Source organism: Heptranchias perlo, chromosome 17 (genome assembly GCF_035084215.1).
Source record: "Heptranchias perlo isolate sHepPer1 chromosome 17, sHepPer1.hap1, whole genome shotgun sequence".
NCBI classification, from domain to species: domain Eukaryota; kingdom Metazoa; phylum Chordata; class Chondrichthyes; order Hexanchiformes; family Hexanchidae; genus Heptranchias; species Heptranchias perlo.
The window spans coordinates 5925846-5948924 of record NC_090341.1 but is presented as its reverse complement, the minus strand read 5'-3'; the positions used below and the strand labels follow the sequence as shown (position 1 = coordinate 5948924).

The following is a 23079-nucleotide window of genomic DNA, read 5'->3' as shown; positions in this document are numbered from 1 at the left end:
TAGATCTTGCCTTGTGTAATGAGACAGGATTAATTAGTAATCTCATAGTAAGGGATCCTTGGGGAAGAGTGATCATAATATGATAGAATTTCACATTGAGTTCAAGAGTGATATACTTAATTCAGAAACTAGAGTCTTAAACTTAAATAAAGCCAATTACATAGGTATGAGGGGTGAGTTGGCTAAGGTAGATTGGAAAATTAGATTAAAAGGTATGACAGTAGATAAGCAATGGAAAACATTTAAAGAAATATTTCATAATCCTCAATGAACATACATTCCATTGAAAAATAAAACTGAGGGGAGCTAAAGAAGTTAAGGATAGTATTAGTATAAAAGAGGCTTGTAATGTTGGCAAGAGACTGAGGATTGGGAGAGTTTTAGAAACCAGCAAAGGATGACCAAAAAATTGATAAAAGTGGGAGAAAATAAAATTAGAGTAAACTAGCAAGAAATATAAAAACAGATTGTAAGAGCTTCCACAAGTATGTAAAAAGGGAGAGAGTAGCGAAAGTAAACGTGGGTCCCTTAGAGGCTGAGACAGGAGAAATTATAATGGGGAATCAGGAAATGGCAGAGACGTTAAACAAATATTTTGTATCTGTCTTCACAGTAGAAGACACAAAAAGCATACCAGACATAGTGGGGAACTAAGGGTCTAAAGAGAGTGAAAAACTTAAAGTAATTAAGATTAGTAAAGAAAAAGTACTGGAGAAATTAAGGGGACTAAAAGCCAACAAATCCCTGGACCTGATATGCCATATCCGAGGGTTCAAGAAAGGAGGGAGAGAGAAAACAGGGAACTACAGGCCAGTTAGCCTGACATCAGTCGTCGGGAAAATGCTGGAATCCATTATTAAGGAAGTGGTAACAGGGCACTTAGAAAATCATAATATGATTAGGCAGAGTCAACATGGTTCTATGGAAGGGAAATCGTGTTTGACAAATCTACTGGCGTTTTTTTTTAAGAGGACGTAACTAGCAGGGTAGATAAAGGGGAACCAGTGGATGTAGTATATTTGGATTTTCAAAAGGCATTTGATACTCAAAAGGTTGTTACACAAGATAAGGGCTCATGGGGTTTGGGGTAATATATTAGCATGGATAGAGGATTGGTTAACGGTCAGAAAACAAAGAGTAGGAATAAACAGGTCATTCTCAGGTTGGCCGGCTGTAACTAGTGGGGTGCCGCAAGGATCAGTGCTTGGGCCTCAGCTATTTACAATCTATATTAATGACTTAGATGAAGGGACTGAGTGTAATGTATCCAAGTTTGCTGACGATACAAAGCTAGGTGGGAAAGTAAGCTGTGAGGAGGACACAAAGAGTCTGCAAAGGGATATAGACAGGTTAAGTGGGTAAGCAAGAAGTTGGCAGATGGAGCACAATGTGGGGAAATGTGAGGTTATTCACTTTGGTAGGAAGAATAGAAAAACAGGATATTTTTTAAATGGTGAGAAACTAATAAATGTTGGTGTTGACAGAGATTTGGGTGTCCTTGTCCATGAAACACAGAAAGTTAACATGCAGGTACAAAAAGCAATTAGGAAAGCAAATGGTATGTTGGTCTTTATTGTAAAGGGGTTGGAGTACAAGGGTAAGGAAGTCTTGCTACAATTGTACAGGGCTTTGGTGAGACCTCACCTGGAGTACTGCGTACAGTTTTGGTCTCATTACCTAAGGAAGGATATACTTGCCTTGGAGGGGGAGCAACAAAGGTTCACTAGATTGATTCCTGGGATGAGAGGGTTGTCCTAAAGGAGAGATTGAGAAGAATGGGCCTATATTCTCTGGAGTTTAGAAGAATGAGAGGTGATCTCATTGGAACATATAAAATTCTTGGAGGGCTTGACATGGTGGATGCAGAGAGGCTGTTTCCCCTGGCTGGAACTAGGGGGCATAGTCTCTTAGGACTGAGGAGAAATTTCTTCACTCAGAGGACGGTGAATCTTTGGAATTCTCTACCCCAGAGGGCTGTGAATGCTCAGTCGTTGAATATATTCAAGACTGAGATCGATCGATTTTTGGATATTAAGCAAATCAAGGGATATGGGGGTCGGGCAGGAAAGTGGAGTTGAGGTCGAAGATCAGCCATGATCTTAGTGAATGGCGGAGCAGGCTCGAGGGGCCGTATGGCCTACTCCTGCTCCTATTTCTTACGTTCTTATTGTAACTGGAGGAACACAAAGATCTCGGAGGGTTGTAGGGCTGGAGGAGGTTATGGAGATAGGGAGGGGCGAGGACATGGGGCGTCCCACCACAATCAATGGAGCCGCACCAGGTGACCTCCGCAACAGCGGCAACGCCATGGTGACCTTGTGAGGAGACCTGACTTGGCAGGAGGGGGTTGAAATATAAATGTACCAATTTTGCACCCCCCACCCCCTACATTACTAGTAAATTGCCCAGACACACAGTTGATCAATATAAAAGTTTTTTTTTAAAATCTACAAGATGTGAGACCAGTCGGGCTGTTACGATTGGCCTTCGGTACCTCAGGACTCCGTTTCCTGATCGCTGTACAGCGGAAAAGTGCACGGGCATCGGGCGCAGGCCCGCCAGTGACGCCTGCCACGGTGGAATTGCCTGCCGACACTCATCACGCACAAAAAAAAAAAAGAGTAGGCGAGGCACCAGAAGGTGGTCGGTGGAACCAAACCACGGCTTCAGGAGAAGGGGAACAAAATCAGGGGGAAGGGAAGAAAAATAAAGCCGCACACGGCGATGGCAGCACAAGTTGCTTGGCAACCAGGAGGCACCGACAGGACAACAAAAACAGACGCACCAATGTGCACCAAAGCTACAATCAGGAAGAGTTATCCAGGGGAGTTGTTAATTATTCATAACTTCGGGCAAAATTGAGAGAGAATGCATATTTCAAGCGGAAATTTTACATTCTTAAAAGCAATTAGTTTGTACTTTTAATCTCTGAAGCCTCAGATTACACGGTGTGTTTCCATTTACAAAAATATGCCATACTGGATCACAAAATTATAGCCGGGGGCTCAAACTGTCCTTAAATTATTATTTTTAAAAAATCGTTGCCTTCCCGAATGTACCAGAGACTGTTCTATCCATAAGCCATCTACTTGAAGTTTTTTTTTCTATATAGGAAGCTAAGTTTGTTTATTAACATGATAAAAAGATGTTAATTAGAGGTTCATTAATATGCAAATTTATTTCATTCTTAATAGCAGATGTTAATTAACACAGCTGCCTGGTTATCAGTATGCTACGTTTTTTTTTAAATTAAAAAAAATATATAAACAAATTATTTTTTTCTGCCAAATTTCTCGCCCTTTCCTCTCTCCAATTCCTCCACAGTTCCAAATTCTGGAGATTCACACAAAGAACTTCCATTTATATTACGACCTCAGGACGCCCCAAAGCGCTTTACAGCAAAGTACCATTGAAGTGAATTCAGTGTCGAAACGCAGCAGCCAATTTGCGCACAGCAAGATCCCACGGCACCATTTCGAAGACGAGCAAGGGGAGACCTGCCCAATATTTACCCCGCAACCAACATCTGGTGGTGGGAACCTTCTTCTTGAACTGCTGCAGATCGCAATTTGATACAACTTGCCCACTTCAGAGGGCAGTTAAAAGTCAACCACATTGGTGTGGGACTGGAGTCACGTACGGGCCCAGAGCGGGTAAAGGCAGCAGGTTTCCTTCGCTAAAGGGCATTTGTGAACCAGTTGGGTTTTTTTTAAAATGACAGTCCGACAGCTTCAGGGTCACTTTTACTGATACCGGTTTTTTATTTCCAGGTTTTGTTTATAAACTGAACTCAAATTCTCAAACTGCCAAGTGGAATTTGGAGTCATTTCCTCTGGATTACTGGTCCATAAAGTTGCCGCACCCGTTTATATCTAATATAAACGACAGCCCAGGGCACGGAGGGTCCTCGTTTCCTTGGATCTTCCAATTTATCGGAAGAACAGGGGGCCTCATCCTTGCTGCTCCCTAAACCCAGGGGATGACCGGCCAGCGGGAGCGCGAGCGCCAGGCCGGGAGAGGCGGAGCGCGGGGGCGGGGGCCGGGAGAGGGGGAGTGCGGGGGCGGGGGCCGGGAGAGGGGGAGTGCGGGGGCGGGGGCCGGGAGAGGGGGAGTGCGGGGGCGGGGGCCGGGAGAGGGGGAGTGCGGGGGCGGGGGCCGGGAGAGGGGGAGTGCGGGGGCGGGGGCCGGGAGAGGGGGAGTGCGGGGGCGGGGGCCGAGAGGGGGAGCGCGGGGGCGGGCGCCGGGAGAGGGGGAGCGCGGGGGCGGGGGCCGGGAGAGGGGGAGCGCGGGGGCGGGGGCCGGGAGAGGGGGAGTGCGGGGGCGGGGGCCGGGAGAGGCGGAGCGCGGGCCGGGAGAGGGGGAGTGCGGGGGCGGGGGCCGGGAGGGGCGGAGCGTGGGGGCGGGGGCCGGGAGGGGCGGAGCGCAAGGGCGGGGGCCGGGAGAGGCGGAGCGCGGGGGCGGGGGCCGGGAGAGGGGGAGTGCGGGGGCGGGGGCCGGGAGGGGCGGAGCGTGGGGGCGGGGGCCGGGAGGGGCGGAGCGCGAGGGCGGGGGCCGGGAGAGGGGGAGTGCGGGGGCGGGGGCCGGGAGAGGGGGAGCGAGGGCCGGGAGGGCGAGGGTAGGAGCGGGAGGCGCGAGGCGACGCCAGGAGGGGCGAGGCGCGAGGAGTCGCTCTCCCAGGATCTGATCCAGATCGAGCTGGCAGGTAAAAGGGAAGTTGAAAGGGACCCGGGCGGGCGGGGAGGGGGTTACTCCCAGGACCCGGGCGGGCGGGGAGAGGGTTACTCACAGGACCCGGGCGGGCGGGGAGGGGGTTACTCCCAGGACCCGGGCGGGCGGGGTGAGGGTTACTCCCAGGACCCGGGCGGGGAGGGGGTTACTCCCAGGACCCGGGCGGGCGGGGAGGGGGTTACTCCCAGGACCCGGGCGGGCGGGGTGAGGGTTACTCCCAGGACCCGGGCGGGCGGGGTGAGGGTTACTCCCAGGACCCGGGCGGGCGGGGAGGGGGTTACTCCCAGGACCCGGGCGGGCGGGGAGGGGGTTACTCCCAGGACCCGGGCGGGGAGGGGGTTACTCCCAGGACCCGGGCGGGCGGGGAGGGGGTTACTCCCAGGACCCGGGCGGGCGGGGAGGGGGTTACTCCTAGGACCCGGGCGGGCGGGGAGAGGGTTACTCACAGGACCCGGGCGGGCGGGGAGGGGGTTACTCCCAGGACCCGGGCGGGGAGGGGGTTACTCCCAGGACCCGGGCGGGGAGGGGGTTACTCCTATTACGGCTGCAAGGACCAGAACACCAGTCAGTGCCGATATATGAGCACCAAAGATGCCCAAACAGAACTTCAAACAGGTTCACATCAGTGACATCTGGACCAATGTTCCAGTTGGGCCAACTCCTTTTTGATGTAAATTAGCCAAATGGTTAAGACTGTCAGACTCGATTAAACCATGACTTACTTCAAAGAAGAAGGAGATGAGAAATAAAAATCTGCAGCAAAATGCATGTCATTGAAGTGTTACCAAACAGGCCCCCGGCATTGTTCAAATACTTCATTTATTTTGTATATTATAAAAGCTTGCAGAGCGATCTGGAGGACGAGGCATTTGCATATGAGGTTCACAAAAGATGATGTACGCGAGTGGCAACAAAGCAAAAAAAAGCCAAGCCCCCCCCTCATAGTACGGATCTATCCCCACCGTCCGGAATATTCCAGTTTACCCTACGCCCTCTCTCTCCTGACGTGAAAATTCAAAGTCTTGTCTCCCTCAATGCAAAAAAAATGTTATGTCCCTCAGAGTGACAGAGAGAGAGAAGGAGAAAGAGGAGAAGGGAGAGAGGGAGGGAGAAAGAGAAGGACAAAACAGGAAGAGTAAAGAGAAGAAAGAGAAAGGAGAAAGAGAAATAGAAAAAGGAGAAGGAAAGGAGAACGAGTGCGGGTGAGAAAGAAACGGAGAAAGATGAAGAGAAGGAACTAGTGAAAGAGAGAGAGAGGCCCGCACACAAAAATAAAAGCAAGCTCACCAGAAATAAACAGCACCCCTGGGACCAATGTGTTTTACTGACAGGCAGCAAGGCTCAGACAAAAGCATGTGAAGTGAAATGCTGTGCACACGAACTGTGTGTAATCCCAGGTACCCCACTGCCTGCAACTACCTCCAACAAAACTTCAGACGGAGCAATACTCCTGTCCACTGCAGCTGAAGAAACAATCGTTTACTTTTAATGCATTTAGTTTGGGAAAAGTGTTTTTTGTTTCCGGGTGATTCATCCGAACACACCATATGAGCGGAGTGCACTGCGACAGGATGTCAGGTGGATGTGCACTGTCAGCACCCAGCTCTCCCCTCTTTGTACCGCAGTCAAATAAAATCCTACTTCAATGCCTCGTAAAGAACAAGCTCGACAGCTTTTAGTATTTAACTGTTCCCGTTCCCTTATTGTGTATATTCACATTTTTTTAATATCCCGGCTGATCTCCCGAGGCACTGTAAATGGGGAATGAAGGCCTTCGGATGAAGTGTGGTTAGAGAGTGGGGGTGGGGAGGTGATAAATGGTTCAGGGATGGGCAGACGGAATTCAAAAACCCATTATAAAGCCATGCATTCTGTCCTTATTTTTTTATTTCTATTATAAATCCCGACACCTACATTTATAATGGAAACTGCCTACGTAAACTTATCACACTGTAACGACACCTTCCCACTAATGGCGACTGCAGCGCCTCCCACTGAGGAGAGAATGTAATTGCAGTGTGACGAGTTTACATAGGCAGTTTCCATTATGAATGTGGACACAGGAATTTGATGGAAAAAGTTGACAGGAATTGCACGCTGATTGCAAGATAATTCTTATATTTGTATATCAGTGCACTACATATCCATAATGAAAGTCTTGTGTAACTGTGCAGTGTCATTAAGTGTTGCACTCATTTCCTGTCACACTTTATTAGCACCACGGTTGTTATAAGGCAGCACATCCACCTGCTCACTGTTAACAATTCCACCAGAGGTCTGCTGCGTCAATCGCACTTCAAAGTGTTGAAAATGCTCAAACACATGGGCATTTCCTGCTGGTTTGCCTGACCCTGATAACTTGGCCCCTCTCCAGGGCAGGAGCCAAGTGATGTAGAAGCAGCTGCCTATCTGCAGAAAACTCCCCACAACAATTGGTGCCTAACAGATCTCAGCATGTCCACAGTGAGTGTTAAACACAGGTTAAACACAGCTCCATTTTGGCATGTTAAAATCGCAAGCGTGCTCCTGACTCGGTGAGGAAGACTACGGAAGATCAGTTAATACATACATTGCAGGGAATGCCTCACACAAGATAAATGCGCACAATTCTCCAACAGAAAACTCTTCACCGCTATCCACCGTCTCTCATTTCTCAACCTCCAACTCACAGTGAACAATCCCCCAGGAGATAACAGAACAAACTCGCATTTATATAGCGCCTTTCACATCCTCCGGACATCCCAAAGTGCTTCACAGCCAATGAAGTACTTTTGAAGTGTGGTCACTATTGTAATGTCGGTAACACGGCAGCCAATTTGCGCACAGCAAGATCCCACAAACAGCAATGAGATAAATGACCAGATAATCTGTTTTTAGCGATGTTGATTGCGGGATAAACATCGGCCGGGACACCGGAGAGAACTTCCCTGCTCTTGGTCGAAACAGTGCCATGGGATCGGAGAGGGCAGACAGTGCCTCAGTTTAACGGCTTTGTCCGAAAGATGGCACCTCCGACAGTACCAGTATATACTAGCGCATACCTCATCTGTGCTCGTGTATATTAAGAAGTCAGTTTTAAGTGTGACAGATACAGAACACACAACAGTAGACAAAGGGATATTGAATTTATCCATCCCCCGTCCCAAACGACTGCCCACTAACAGAATCAGTGCCAATTCCTCACCAGTCCCTCTCTATCACTGTTGCTCCAGCCCTGCCTCCTTCTCAGTTTATACCATGCCCTTCTGATCCATTAAAATAACAAAATCGATTCCACTGCTGGATTTAGCTGCACAAAACAATGAAAACTTTACAAAGAGGTTGGAGCAGTTTTAAAATATTCACTGGCAGGCTCGAGAGTGTTGCTGAATTTTTTTTTTCCTCCTGCCTTCTTTCTTCAAAGTGTCCCCACACCGTGAATGACCTGTGCTCTAGCCGTTTGCCCCCGCTGCCCTGTAACTAGCCATAACCTACCAGGGTTCCTTCTCCTGGAGGCTACCCTGGTGGAAAATGTGAATGTTTGGACTCCTGGTGAGGGCAGACTTGCTTGCCACAGTCGAATAGACCGCTGGCGCTTGCTGCCGACGTTCACGCATGTCAGTGCGGTCAACTGAGTAGGAACACAGACTCAACCATACCGTAGGTTAAATAGAAGGATATGTCGATAGGGTTAGATGAAGTAGGGCAGGAGGAGGCTCGTGTGGAGCATAAACACCGGCATGGCCCTGTTGGGCCGAATGGCCTGTTTCTGTGCTGTAAATTCTCTGTAATTAGGAGATTGACAGGAGCGGTCTGGGGGCGACAGGGAACGTTGGGCTCTGTTGCCTCCATCTCCTGCAAGCGGATACTGCGGGTTCCATTCAGGTCATCACACAATTCCTGTGCTGTGGGAGGGAGGATTCTACACAATGTACAGTCTCCTGCCTCGTGTTGCTTTCATCAGTTGGGGTTTCTCCGGGGCAAAATTATTCTTAACATATAAACCTTTTTAAAATCAGTGGTTAGGCCTCAGCTGGAGTTTTGTGTCTAATTCTACTTTGGAAAGGATGGCAAGGCCCAGGAGAGGGGGCAGCGGAGATTTACCAGGATGGTACCAGGGATGAGGGAATTCAGTTATGTGGAGAGACTGGAGGAGATGGGATTATTCTCCTTAGAGCAAAGAAGGTTAAGGGGAGATTTAACACAGGTGTTCAAAATTGCTCAGATGGGTTTTGACCGGCTAGGTAGGGAGAAACGGTTTCAACTGGCAGGAGGGTCGGTAACCAGAGGACACAGATTTAAGATAACTGGCAAAAAAGCCAGGGGGGAGGTGAGGAGAATTTTTTTTTAACGCAGCGAATTGTTATGATCTTGAAAGCACTGCCTGAAAGGAAGCAGATTCAACAGCAACTGTCAAAAGGGAATTGGATAAATACTCGAAAAGGAAAATTTGCAGAGCTATGGGGAAAGAGCAGGGAAGTGGGACTAATTGGATAGCTCTTTCAAAGAGCTGGCACAGGCACGATGGGCCGAATGGCCTCCATCTGTGTTGTATGATTTTATGGTTCTATATTAGCAGAAGTGGTACAGTTCTCCACTTCCAAAAGGTGCCGCTATTGAGCCTGTCAGACACAATCAACAGGGAGAATAAGTTTGGACACTAAGATGTTAACTCTCACTCTCACTGCCCCGGAGACGCTGTACATAAACGCACCACAAGGTTTGGTCACGAGCAAAGCTCACGGGTGTTGCAAACACCGAATGTGATCGCCCACATCACTGATACAAACCCCAGAATTCCGCATGAAGAAGTAGAAGCTGACTCACTGCAAACTAGTGACCCAGGTAATGAGCCATGCAGATCAGGAAGGTCTCAGATTCAATCCATCCTCCGAGCTGAACTAGCAAATTCTCACCCAGACCGCGAGCGGCACTGCAAACTGGTCTCAACCTCTCTCGGCCAAGGGTATGGGAAGAAGGAATGGGTTGGGGCGGTGGGAGGGAAGATATCAGCCACCATTCCGGCTCCTGATCAAAATCAAAAATGTGTACACGTGCACAAGTGTGTGTGCTTGTCCATACATGTGTGCAGGTCTGTACGCACATGCACGAGTGTGTACACGTTAGAGCGCGGGCATGCACACGAGAGAGCGTGTGGTGAGGACAGGATTCAGCTCAGTTTAATGCCCCCCACCCCACCCCCCCCAACATTTGTACAGCTCGTCAACATTCATAGCCTGGGCTCCTCTGTGATGAAGGTCAGTTGGATGAGGGACCAGAGTGCTGCCAGAACCCACAGAGCGACATCCCAGTAGAGGGGAGGAGAAAAGAGGCCATTCGATAAAGTCCCTCATAAGAGATTGTTAGCTGAAGCTCATGGGATTGAGGAAAAATTACTGACCTGGTTAGGAAATTGGCTGAAAGGCAGGAGACAGAGAGTAGAGATAATGGGCAGGTACTCAAATGGGCAGGGTGTGACCAGTGATGTCCCACGGGGATCTGCGATGGGGCCTCAACTATTCACTGTATTTATTAATGACTTAGATGACGGGTTTGAGAGCCACATATCCACGTTTGCCGATGACACAAAGATAGGCAGCATTGTAAGCAGTGCAGATGGAAGCATAAAATTACAGAGAGATATTAATAGATTAAGTGAATGGGCAATATTGTGGCAAATGGATTTCAATGTAGGCAAGTGTGAGGTCATCCGCTTTGGACCTAAAAAGGATAGATCAGAGTACCTTCTAAATGGTGAAAAGCTTGAAACAGTGAAGATCCAAAGAGACTCAGGGGTCCATGTAGATAGATCATTAAATATCATGGACAGCTACAGAAAATAATCAAAAAGGCTAATCGAATGCTGGCCTTTATATCTAGAGGATTAGAATACAACTGGATAGAAGTTATGCTACAGCTATACAAAGTCCTGGTTAGACCACACCTGGAGTACTGTGTTCAGTTCTGGGCCCCGCACCTTAGGAAGGATATACTGGCCTTGGAGGGAGTGCAGCGTAGATTTACTAGAATGATACCTGGAGTCCAAGGGTTAAACTACGAGGCGAGATTACACAAATTAGGGTTGTATTCCCTGGAATTCAGAAAATTAAAGGGTGATTTGATCGAAGTTTTCATGATAGTAAGGGGAACTGATAGGATAGATAGAGAGAAACTATTTCCGCTGGTTGGGGAATCTAGGACTAGGGGACATTGCCTAAAAATTAGAGACAGGACTTTCAGAAGTGAAGTTAGGAAACACTTCTACACGCAAAGGGTGGTAGAAGTTTGGAACTCTCTTCCGCAAACCGCAGTTGATACTAGCTCAATTGTTAATTTTAAATCTGAGATTGATAGATTTGTGTTAATCAAATGTATTAAGGGACATGGAGCTAAGGCGGGTACATGGAGTTAGGTCACAGGTCAGACCAGAAGGGCGAAATGGCCTCCTTCTGTTCCCAACGTCTCAAAGGAACAAAGTTAATACTCACGACTGGTGAACACTGCAGTTGTAAAACACAAAATCGGTGCTGGCAAACTTCTTGCCGGTTTCCTTGGACTTCAGATACAACTTCACCACTCGCTTGTCTCCTGCACAAAGCAGACATCAAAAGGGTCATTAAATATGAACTTTTGAGAATGATTAAAGGACATAAGAAAAGTCACGGATAAGAAAAGGCTATTCAGCCGACAGAAGCTCATCCCTCTGGTAACTCTAACTCTCCCATGGACGCTTCTCTCTCTAACACCCCAAATTTCCAATGCCTTTCCCTCTAGTACTCACCCAGTCCTGCATTCATTTGCCACCCCTAGCTCTCCTAATGTCTTACCCGGTACTTACTCCAAACGTGCATCATCCTTTGAGCAAAAATATATTTTTCTGAGATCTATTTTAAACCTTTTACTAATTTGAATTGATGGCCTCTCCCCCAACCAGCCTGACTTGCCTTGAAGTCATATACTGGGTTCACCTTATCTATGCCATTTAATATTTTATGTATCTCATAGAGGCCCTCCTTAATCACCATCTCTCCAGACTGCACAGCTTGAGCTTCTCAAAGTCCCTTAAACCCCACCCCCTCTTTACAGGTGGGATCAGTCTTGCTGCTCTCTTCTGAGGTGTCTGCAATGCATGAAATGTGGCGACTGAGTTGTTAAGTGACTCCAACTATTTGTGCAACACCTTTCCATGTACATATACGTCTAGAAAATAGGTACAATCCCATTCATGGTATAATTCAAAGAGCAGGGAAATTTCCCGGTCCCCTGGCAGACGTTCCTCCCTCAACACCATCAAAGAAAAAAACTTGTTATTGGTCTCATTGTAGTTGGTGGGACATCGCTGGCTGCCACATTTGCCGACAGAACAACAGTCACTGCACGACAAAAATAATTCTCCGTGTGAAGTACTACGAGATGTTTTTGATGTGATGAGGCACTGTTTAATGGCTAAGGACAGACCTACGGTAGTCACGACTCTGATCTGAAGCTGAACCTACCCAAGAGCTGGACTCGGTTCTAGAGTTGAACCTTGTTGCCGACTTTCATGGATCAGAAGCACATTTAATAACTGCACAACAAAACGGAGATGCCAAACCACAAGAGTTGAACCCAAGACAAGCCGCAGCTGTTTATTTACCCATTTCAGTGCGCTCATATCCAGTCAAATGTTACGTATTGAGGCCAACAAGCATCCATTTAAATGGTTTGGACAACTGCAGTCACAGAGCATGGTGTCCTGGGGTTGGAGGTCAAACAGGGATTTCAGCCAGTTCGCTGCTCTTGTAGCTAATATTTATGGTCATTCACTTCCCTCAGGAGATGTAATTAAGGGGAATCCGCGAGGGGGCAAAGTGGACATTGTGCAGTGGGAGGGCTCAGCTGGACGGGATGGAAGGCCTGTCCCCGTTCCATGTTCCTCACGGAATCGGCTCACTCACTTTCTTTCCCCATTTTCTGCCCTCGGGTCTGGTCAAACTGGTGAGGTCAACTCCTGGAAGAACACAAGATTACCTCACCCAGACACAAACCCCCTTCTCCCCATCCAACCACACTGCCCAGCTTCAGACTAGATTTTCCGATCACTGTTATTTTAACGCTGGTGTTAAATGATGCTGATTGGAAAATCTAGGCTTTTGTGTTTCAGAAAATATACTTGCCAGAGCGTGAAGTCGACTTAGTTACGGGATCTCAGCCGACGAGCAATGGTACGAATTCCACAACTGGTTTCTCCGTCCCAAAGGAAACTCCAATACTTATTGTCCACCCTGGTTCATTCCATGGTGATAGTGCAATATTTCTCTAGTCTGTGGGAAGTGGGACGGGGGGGGGGGGGCCGAGGGGTCAAGGGGAAATTTAGCCAGTCGCTAGCCAGACTATTTCGGTGTCAAATGAGGGTAATGTCAGCTGCGATGCCCCCTATGGTACAATACCCCTACACTGTCTAGTGGCTGGCTGTACCCCAACACAACTCAGCCTTCAGGAAAGGCGGGGAGAACACACGAGAGAGAAAGAAAAAAGAAAATATAGCACCTCATCAAATCTCTCAGAGGTGCTTCACATATAATTAATTATTCTAAGTGCAGCCACTGTTATATAGGTATAGACAGCAGCCATGTTGCGCACAGCAAGATCCCAGAAACAGCCATGCGATGAATGACCAGTTACACACACACACACTCTCTCTCTCTCCCCCTCTCCCTCTCCCTCTCTCTCTCTCTCTCCCCCTCTCTCGGGCCTTGCTGGTTAAGTGGTTGTCACAGCAAGGGCCTAGTATCACAGTGAAGCCTATCTGACACCAGGAGAATTTCTCACTTGTCTTTGAACAGCACCAAGGGGATCCTCAACATCCAAGTGAACTGCCTGAACAGGCAGATATGGCCTCAGTTTAATGTCTCATTTGAAGGGCAGCACCTCCAACAATGCAGCTCTCCTTCAGTGCTCCAGTGGAGTTTTCTGGCTAATGTGGCCATAAACCACCCTATAAATCCGAAGGAGCATAATCTTCCAGTGCAACCTCATCAGATTGTTGGACAGAAGTTACCAATTGAAAATGCCCTGGAACACTGGCCCAGTGACCGACTTTCCCTCCCTCTCTTCTCCAAGTACATGCTGCACAGCCTTGGTGCTGCACATATTGGCCCCATCGCTTTACTGTACAACAGTCAGACTGATTGCCAAAAAAATAAAACCGCACACCAAGTAATAGCTGTGCACATTCGTTTATTTTTTTTCCAATTGAAGACATCTGCAAGGATAATTTGTCTTCAACTCTCCTCCCCCATGCCCCCCCCACTCCCCGTCACCACCCCCCACCCCGCCTCAAGCACATGAACAGAATGAGAGAAACAAGCCGAAGAAACATCTGGGACACATCTGTAGTAAAGCATGTAACTTTTTTTTTAAATTTATTACTGTGTAAATATTCTACCCCCAGCCCTTTCAGACTACAACATTCATTTATATAAATCCCAAGGCTCCTCAAAAAGCTGGCAGATCGTAAACCGCTTTAACCAAGATATAAAGTTAAGCTTTTTAGACGCAAAACTGTGCACAAGTTGTAGCTCTAACAAGTCCAAGGATATCCTTCTTTGGCATCTCATTAAGTCCATGAGTCAAGACTTCCAAACCGAGACCCAATTTTATGTGTCCATATGTCCCCCATAAATATCTCACAGAGACAACAGTCCAGTACACTCAGTGCAAGGCAATAAATGTCCCAAAAATGGTCCATAAAAGCAAGTGAATTGCAGCTTTCAACAGGTCATTCATTACTCATGGCAGCTGCAGATCTGTTGTTTCCATGTACAGTGGGGTAAAACGATGAAGGAATACTCCAGACCGGTGACTCCAACTTGGCAGCACAGAATTCACCAATAATGGGGCACACGTCTTCCCCCCGCCCCCCCACCCCCACAGTGTCCAGGAGGATTTGTTTCCCCTTTCACACTGATAACCTTCTCTGGCTGCTCTGTTCAAATATCGTGGCCACTGGGCAAAATGCCAACTGGATTCGGCATGTCCAGGGAAACAGGCAATCAACTGGGATCTTCCGAGATGTTGCACGGCGTCCCTGGTGGGAATCACAGAATCATAGAAGTTTACAACATGGAAACAGGCCCTTCGGCCCAACATGTCCATGTCGCCCAGTTTATACCACTAAGCTAGTCCCAATTGCCTGCACTTGGCCCATATCCCTCTATACCCATCTTACCCATGTAACTGTCCAAATGCTTTTTAAAAGACAAAATTGTACCCGCCTCTACTACTGCCTCTGGCAGCTCGTTCCAGACACTCACCACCCTTTGAGTGAAAAAATTGCCCCTCTGGACCCTTTTGCATCTCTCCCCTCTCACCTTAAAATCTATGCCCCCTCGTTATAGACTCCCCTACCTTTGGGAAAAGATTTTGACTATCGACCTTATCTATGCCCCTCATTATTTTATAGACTTCTATAAGATCACCCCGAAACCTCCTACTCTCCAGAGAAAAAAGTCTCAGCCTATCCAACCTCTCCCTATAAGTCAAACCATCAAGTCCCGGTAGCATCCTAGTAAATCTTTTCTGCACTCTTTCTAGTTTAATAATATCCTTTCTATAATAGGGTGACCAGAATTGTATACAGTATTCCAAGTGTGGCCTTACTAATGTCTTGTACAACTTCAACAAGACATCCCAACTCCTGTATTCAATGTTCTGACCAATGAAACCAAGCATGCCGAATGCCTTCTTTACCACCCTATCCACCTGTGACTCCACTTTCAAAGAGCTATGAACCTGTACTCCTAGATCTCTTTGTTCTATAACTCTCCCCAACACCCTACCATTAACGGAGTAGGTCCTGGCCCGATTCGATCTACCAAAATGCATCACCTCACATTTATCTAAATTAAACTCCATCTGCCATTCATCGGCCCACTGGCCCAATTTATCAAGATCCCGTTGCAATCCTAGATAACCTTCTTCACTGTCCACAATGCCACCAATCTTGGTGTCATCTGCAAACTTACTAACCATACCTCCTAAATTCTCATCCAAATCATTAATATAAATAACAAATAACAGCGGACCCAGCACCGATCCCTGAGGCACACCGCTGGTCACAGGCTTCCAGTTTGAAAAACAACCCTCGACAACCACCCTCTGTCTTCTGTCGTCAATCCAATTTTGTATCCAATTGGCTACCTCACCTTGGATCCCGTGAGATTTAACCTTATGTAACAACCTACCATGCGGTACCTTGTCAAAGGCTTTGCTAAAGTCCATGTAGACCACGTCTACTGCACAGCCCTCATCTATCTTCTTGGTTACCCCTTCAAAAAACTCAATCAAATTTGTGAGACATGATTTTCCTCTCACAAAACCATGCTGACTGTTCCTCATCAGTCCCTGCCTCTCCAAATGCCTGTAGATCCTGTCTCTCAGAATACCCTCTAACAACTTACCCACTACAGATGTCAGGCTGTAGTTCCCAGGCTTTTCCCTGCCACCCTTCTTAAACAAAGGCACAACATTTGCTACCCTCCAATCTTCAGGCACCTCACCTGTAGCTGTCGATGATTCAAATATCTCTGCTAGGGGACCCGCAATTTCCTCCCTAACCTCCCATAACGTCCTGGGATACATTTCATCAGGTCCCGGAGATTTATCTACCTTGATGCGCATTAAGACTTCCAGCACCTCCCTCTCTGTAATATGTACACTCCTCAAGACATCACTATTTATTTCCCCAAGTTCCCTAACATCCATGCCTTTCTCAACCGTAAATACCGATGCGAAATAGTCATTTAGGATCTCACCCATCTCTTGTGGTTCCGCACATAGATGACCTTGTTGATCCTTAAGAGGCCCTACTCTCTCCCCAGTTACTCTTTTGCCCTTTATGTATTTGTGGAAGCTCTTTGGATTCACCTTTGCCTTATCTGCCAAAGCAATCTCATGTCCCCTTTTTGCCCTCCTGATTTCTCTCTTAACTCTACTCCGGCAATCTCTATACTCTTCAAGGGATCCACTTGATCCCAGCTGTCTATGCATGTCATATGCCTCCTTCTTCGTTCTGACTAGGGCCTCAATCTCCCAAGTCATCCAAGGTTCCCTACTTCTACCAGCCTTGCCCTTCACTTTATAAGGAATGTGCTTACCCTGAACCCTGGTTAACACACTTTTGAAGGCCTCCCACTTACCAGACGTCCCTTTGCCTGCCAACAGACTCTCCCAATCAACTTCTGAAAGTTCCTGTCTAATACCATCAAAATCAGGGAGCATTTATCCAGATCCCTTAAATAGATGAGGTTTGAGTCCATGGTGTGTGGAAGGACTGAGCCTGTAGCCCAAGGCTTTTTCTCATTTCATTATCTTCTGGTGATCTGACGCTCTTATTTATAATTCATTCTTGGGACATGGGCGTCACTGGCAAAGCTGGCATTTATTGCCCATCCTTAGATGCCCACGGTTTGATACAACTGAGTAGCTTACTGGGCAACTTCAGAGGGCAGTTGAGAGTCAACCACGTTGGCGTGGGACTGGAGTCGCATACATGCCTAGACCGGGTAAGGACGGCAGGTTTCCTTCCCTAAAGGACATTAGCGAACCATGTGGGTTTTTAACGACAATCCAACAGCTTCCTGGTCACTTTTAAACTGAATTCAAATTCTCAACCTGGCATGGTGCGATTTGAATCCATGTTCTCTGGACTATTAGTCTTAAGATTCTGGATTACTGGTCCAGTAACACATCCTCTATCTATATCACGGTCTCTAAAGGCCAGAAGCATTTGCGTAGGTTTGCACTGCATTCAGAAGGCGATGGTTGGGAACAGAGGGGAGAAAAGTGGGTGGTGGAACAAAAAGCTATAATATAGGTGGCGTGAAAATTTAAGGCCACTTGTGGAAGGGAGGCATCCCTATGAGGGGCTTGGAATCAACAGCAAGAGCCAGTGGCTCAGTCGGGAGGTCAGGCTAAGAAAAATTCTTTTGAAAGCTATACTAAAGAGGGGAATGGGGTTGGGGAGCTCATCTGGTACGATGCCCTGCCAAATATTACGTGGAATTTACAGCACAGAAACAGGCCATTCGGCCCAACTGGTCCATGCCGGTGTTTATGCTCCACACGAGCCTCCTCCCACCCCTCTTCATCTCACCCTATCAGCATTACCTTCTATTCCTTTCTCCTTCATGTGTTCATCTGGATTTCCCTCAACTACTCCTTGTGGTGATGAGTTCCACATTCTAACCAATCTCTGGGTAAAGAGGTTTCTCCTGAATTTCCCAATGGGTTTATTAGTGACTTTCTTATATTTATGACCCCTAGTTTTGGACTCTTTCAAGTGGAAACATCTTCTCTACATCCACCCCATCAAACCCTTTCATAATCTTAAAGACCTCTATCAGGTCACCCCTCGGCCTTCTCTTTTCTACAGAAAAGAGCCTCAGCCTGTTCAATCTTTCCTGATGGGTATAACCTCTCAGTTCTGGTATCATCCTCGTAAATATGGTACTGGGCCATACAGACCATGAAAGTTCTGGGTTCAATCCCTGGTTTTGTGCAGAATTAGATGATCTTAGCAGGCTGGCCATCTGAGACACTACAATTGGCCTTCATAAATTTGTGCACATTCGTGACGGGGCGAACCTGGGCTAGGCAGAGGAAAAGAACCAGCCAGGGTCTGCACACCTGATCGTCAGCCAGTGACGCCCGACGGGAATCATGCCTGTTGGGGCCATGGGTGAAGGATGGGCTCAGGCAGGGTGGGTGGTGATGCCCAACACAGTGAAATAGCCTGCTGCCACACACAGTCTAGGCTCACACGTGAAGATGACTGGCCAGGCGAGAGGGGTTTTGGAGGGCGAATGGTGTTCTTGGAACAATACCCCTGCGTGAGTCAGTCAGCAAGTTTAAGAGAGGCGCGGAGAAAATCGAAGGAAGAAAAGAATGAAAGGGGATTTGGGAGCCTAACCCAACACCAATGGAGGATAATGAAATGGTTTTTAGAAGGAAATAAGAGAGTGGAAAAGAGCAAGAAAGATCAAAAAACACCCTCAAGCCACTGCAGTGTCTTAGGTGCCGCCTTTCAGGTGAGACGTTAAACCAAGACCCCGTCTGCCCTCTCAGGTGGACGTAAAAGATCCCACTGCACTGTATCGAAGAGCAGGGGGAGTTCTCCCCGGTGTTCTGGCCAATATTGATCCCTAAATCAACATCTCTGAAACAAACGATCTGGTTTATTATCACACTGATGTTTGTGGGAGCTTGCTGTGCTCAAATTGGCTGCTGTGTTTCCCACAGTGACGACACTTCAAAAGTACTTCATTGGCTGTAAAGCGCTTTGGGGCGTCCCAAGGTCCTGAACGGTCCTGTATAAATGCAAGTGCTTTTTTAAACCAACCGAGCCATCGGGAGGTGGGAGGTGGGGGGTGGGGTTGCAGGCTCATTACAGAAGCAGGACGGTGGAACTTACCCTGGCCTCTCGTGATGGGGTCAATCTCTCTGGTCGAGGGAGACCTACAGTAGATCCTCCCATCCATTATCCGACCCTCAGTCTCCGTGAAATCCTCAAAAGAACAGTTGACTCCTGTAGATAGGTCGGGGACATTGCGAGTTTGCAGAATCAACTGCAGAGACAGACACAGAGGGAGAACGTGTTTAAGAACAAAGGATCAGAACGTTAATAACCCATAGGAGAGCAGAGTCCCTGCTACAAGCAAGAATCAGAACAATATTTCATAATGACAGCTTCCTCTGAACACTGTCATTTCAACCTCCCCCCCCCCCCCAACTCTTGCAGGCACCAGGTCCAGTTGGGGTATGGGTTTCACGGGCACTGGTAGCCCTCTGGTACCTCACCCGATTGGCAATCCTTCACGGGCCAGCCTAGTCGGCGAGTGTCGACGGCCTATCTGCCCATTGGGGCATCGCAGGCCAGCCCAATCCCGCTCTGATCCAGTGTCCGCACACAGGCAGGAGCCGCCGTGCATCGATCAGCAGTGAGAGCCGTGTCGCTCATCCACCTCCCTCTCCCTTGCCCACAGATGCCGAGGCCAATGACTGCATTGCAACTCGGAACCGGCTAACTCCGCACAGGCTCAGAATGCCCCCCACCCCACCCCACCCCACCCCACCAACCAACGAGTGGCGTCAGCTCTGCCCACTTGCCTTAAAGTCAGATGGTCGCAAGTCCAACCGCAAGGCTTGAACGCAAAGGCTGACACCTGGGTGCAGTGCTGAGGGATTGCTGCATTGTTGGGAAGTGCTACCTCTTCAGAAGCTAAGTAAGTTGCTGTCTGTTAAGGTCCCACGGCCCTATTCGAAGGAGGAGGAGGGTTTCTCCTGGCCAACATTTCTCTTTCGACCAACTCCCACCAAAAACAGATTAACTGCTCACTCATCTCAGCGCTGGTCGTGGGACATTGCTGCGCTCAACAAGACTGTCGTGTTTGCGACATAACAGTGACTGAACCTCAATCCATTGTACGTGAAGCACTTTGGGACATCTGAGGAACCTGATGAGCTGCTGTATGAATGTATAAATAGAGCACGTGCGTCCATATGGCTTAACACTACCTGGGGCGGTATCTATCCACACTAAGCTCTCCAAACTCGGACAGGTCCCCATTTAGGAAGCCTTTACTTCTTTCGATTTTCTCTCCTTGCGAGACAAGGTTGGGTCAAGAAGGAATGCAACAGCATCAACGTGACCTTTCTGCCCTTTTCATTAATAACTAAAATACACAACTGCTAATTTTTATTAATTTTAAACAGCATAATCATAACACTATTAGACTAATGAATTGTGTTGATTTGCTCAAATTGACATGGGTTCATTAAAAAAATATAAATCAAAAAGTGTAAGCCCCATCTTTATGAAACTTGGACTCTACAATCATTAAACTATTAGAGATAGCACGCTCCTGATTTTGCTAATTAGAAGCAATTTGGTTTATGCAAATTGGGCACCTTGCAGGATAGATATCTTCCAGAGCTCAAATCTGGAGGTTGTGTTTTTACACGACATGAAGGGATAGGTAAAGCCACAACTGATCTTGTGATTTAACCTGTATCCTTCCCTCGCCTCAAGTAAGGGACTCGACAAGCCCATCAGAAAGACCCCTTTATCCAGTCAGTCAGGATCGGATTTGATCTCAGGTTAAAGGGCGTGTGTGCTTTTTCAAAACCAGCAATACATCTGATCTCTACTGGGGGGGGGGGGGGGGGGGGGGGGAGGCCGCGACAGACATGAACCAGCAGAGACTCCGACAGGGGTGACATGAACTGCGTCAAATATTAAATTATGTTGGTATTTCCCTTCTCCTTTCTCCACCCCCGCTCGCAAAGCAAGGAGAACAAACAGGTGCGCTTCTGCTGATCTAATCCCAAAACCTCGAGTCTAGAGGGCCTCTCTTCAAAAATGACATGTTCGGAAGCCAAATTTTGGTGCCAAGTTCATATCAGTGCTGCGGTGAACTCGACTGATTTGCTCAAGACTCCGCGAGAAGAATATTAAAAACACAATTCGGATCCTTGCCCGTCTCATTTTGTTTTTTGTTGGCAAAAAAAGCACACACACAGACATAGACACTTTGGATGGAAAGCAGAATGAAAAGCCAATCGGACTCACCAGAACCTGGGACATGGTGACAGAGATGTTCTTGGGCTGGACGCTCAGTTGGACACACTGTCGCAGGACCGAGGCGAAGCGCTGATACTCATTAGCCCGGTCGCACTTGTCCTTGCGAGAGCATCTGAAGCAACATCAGGGTCATGAATTATCAGCTGTCCGCAGTACCCAACAGTCCCCCAAGTCCCAAAAAACCAAGACGCTTTCTTTTAAAAATTAATTCTCAATATATGGGTGTCGCTGGAAAGGCCGGCATTTATTGGCCATCCCTAGATACACAGAATTACATACAATTTACAGCATGGGAACAGGCCATTCGGCCCAACTCCTAAGTTCTCAAGAATGTGGAATCCCTTTCGCTTTGGCTTTTAAAAGCCAAACTTGGCAACAATCTAATCAGCACTTCCAAGGTTGTCTCACCATCTCTCCCCACCTTTGCCAACCCCCGAGGAGCACGATGGACCTTCAGCCCCTCTCAGTTATGCGCAGAAGGGTTTTATCCAGGTGACGGTTCACCTTGAAGGGTTTACGGCAAAATTAAGTGGTACCAGACTGAGCGGCCCAAAAAAAGGTCCAGCAAACATCCCAGCGCTGTATTCCTGATCTATCAGATTTCAAAATTGCATGACGTCAGATTCCTTTCAATAAAACATTTAAAGTCAGGAATTATTAAATGAAGCATTTATTGAGGACACACACACACACACACACACACACACACACCACTCGGAGCAGGTGCAGGAACGACAATAGATAAAGACCAGGCAATAGATTCTGGGCTTCGCATCGCCATGTCACGATAAAAGGTCAAGGGTGAGAAGTCTGCCCCTCGTTAGCGGGAGGGAGGTTAAAGGGGGGGGGGGGGGAAGAGAGGGAGCTGGTTTCAAGGGGTTTATTTTTAAATCATGAATGAATTAACATGGATTTACAGGGGTTTGTTTCAGTCCAAAGGCATGAAGATAAACTACAAACACAAACAAAGCAACTCAGAGTTGTTACATTGGAACAGGAGGAGGCCATTCAGCCCCTTGAGCCTGCACCGCCATTCAATCAGACCATGGTTGATCTGTGCCTCAATTCTATTTACCCGTCTTTGATCCATGTCCCTTGATACCCTTACCGAAAAAAAATCTTCTCTATCTCAGTATTGAAATTTTCAATTGTCCCCCTGCATCCACAGCTTTTCGGGGGAGAGAGTTCCAGATTTCCACTCCCCTTTGTGTGAAAAAATGCTTCCTGATTTTACCCCTGAACGGCCTAGCTCCAATTTTAAGAATCCCCCCCACCCCCCGTTCTAGAATCCCCCACCAGAGGGATACAGAGTGTCTGTGTATCCACCCTATCGAATCCCTTTATCATTTTAAACACCTCAATTAGATCACTTCTCAACCTTCTAAACTCAGAAGAACACAAACCAAGTTTACGTAAACTGTCCTCATAATTTAACCCTTTTAAGCCCTGGAGTAATTCTGGTGAATCTGCGCTGTATCCCTTTAGTGGCCAATTTATCCTTCCTAAGGTTCGGTGCCCAAAACTGAACACTGTACCTCAAATGGGGTCTGACCAAGGCTCCGTACAACTGAAGCATCACTTCCTCACTTTTGTCGACTTGTATAATGGACAGTCAGCTAATGCAGTGGCTGGCAGAGTGATCGAAGCTTGTAAAATGGAGACCAGAAGGTGGTGGTGGTGAGCCGTCTTCTTGAACCGCTGCAGTCCGTGTGGTGAAGGTTCTCCCACAGTGCTGTTAGGTAGGGAGTGCC

General features: G+C 47.7%; 1 protein-coding gene across 3 annotated transcripts in view; it reads right to left on the bottom strand.

Annotated features, from left to right (window-relative positions):
* LOC137334008 (plexin-A1-like) overlaps window positions 1-23079 on the bottom strand; it is a 438331-nt gene that overhangs the window by 200722 nt on the left and 214530 nt on the right. For all 3 annotated transcript variants that reach the window (XM_067998409.1, XM_067998406.1, XM_067998407.1), the window contains exons 6-8: window positions 21317-21440; window positions 19160-19313; window positions 11196-11295 (exon numbers count right to left, since the gene is read on the bottom strand). In XM_067998409.1, coding sequence (XP_067854510.1) covers window positions 11196-11295; window positions 19160-19313; window positions 21317-21440 — 378 coding nt within the window. The remainder of the gene's footprint in view (window positions 1-11195; window positions 11296-19159; window positions 19314-21316; window positions 21441-23079) is intronic.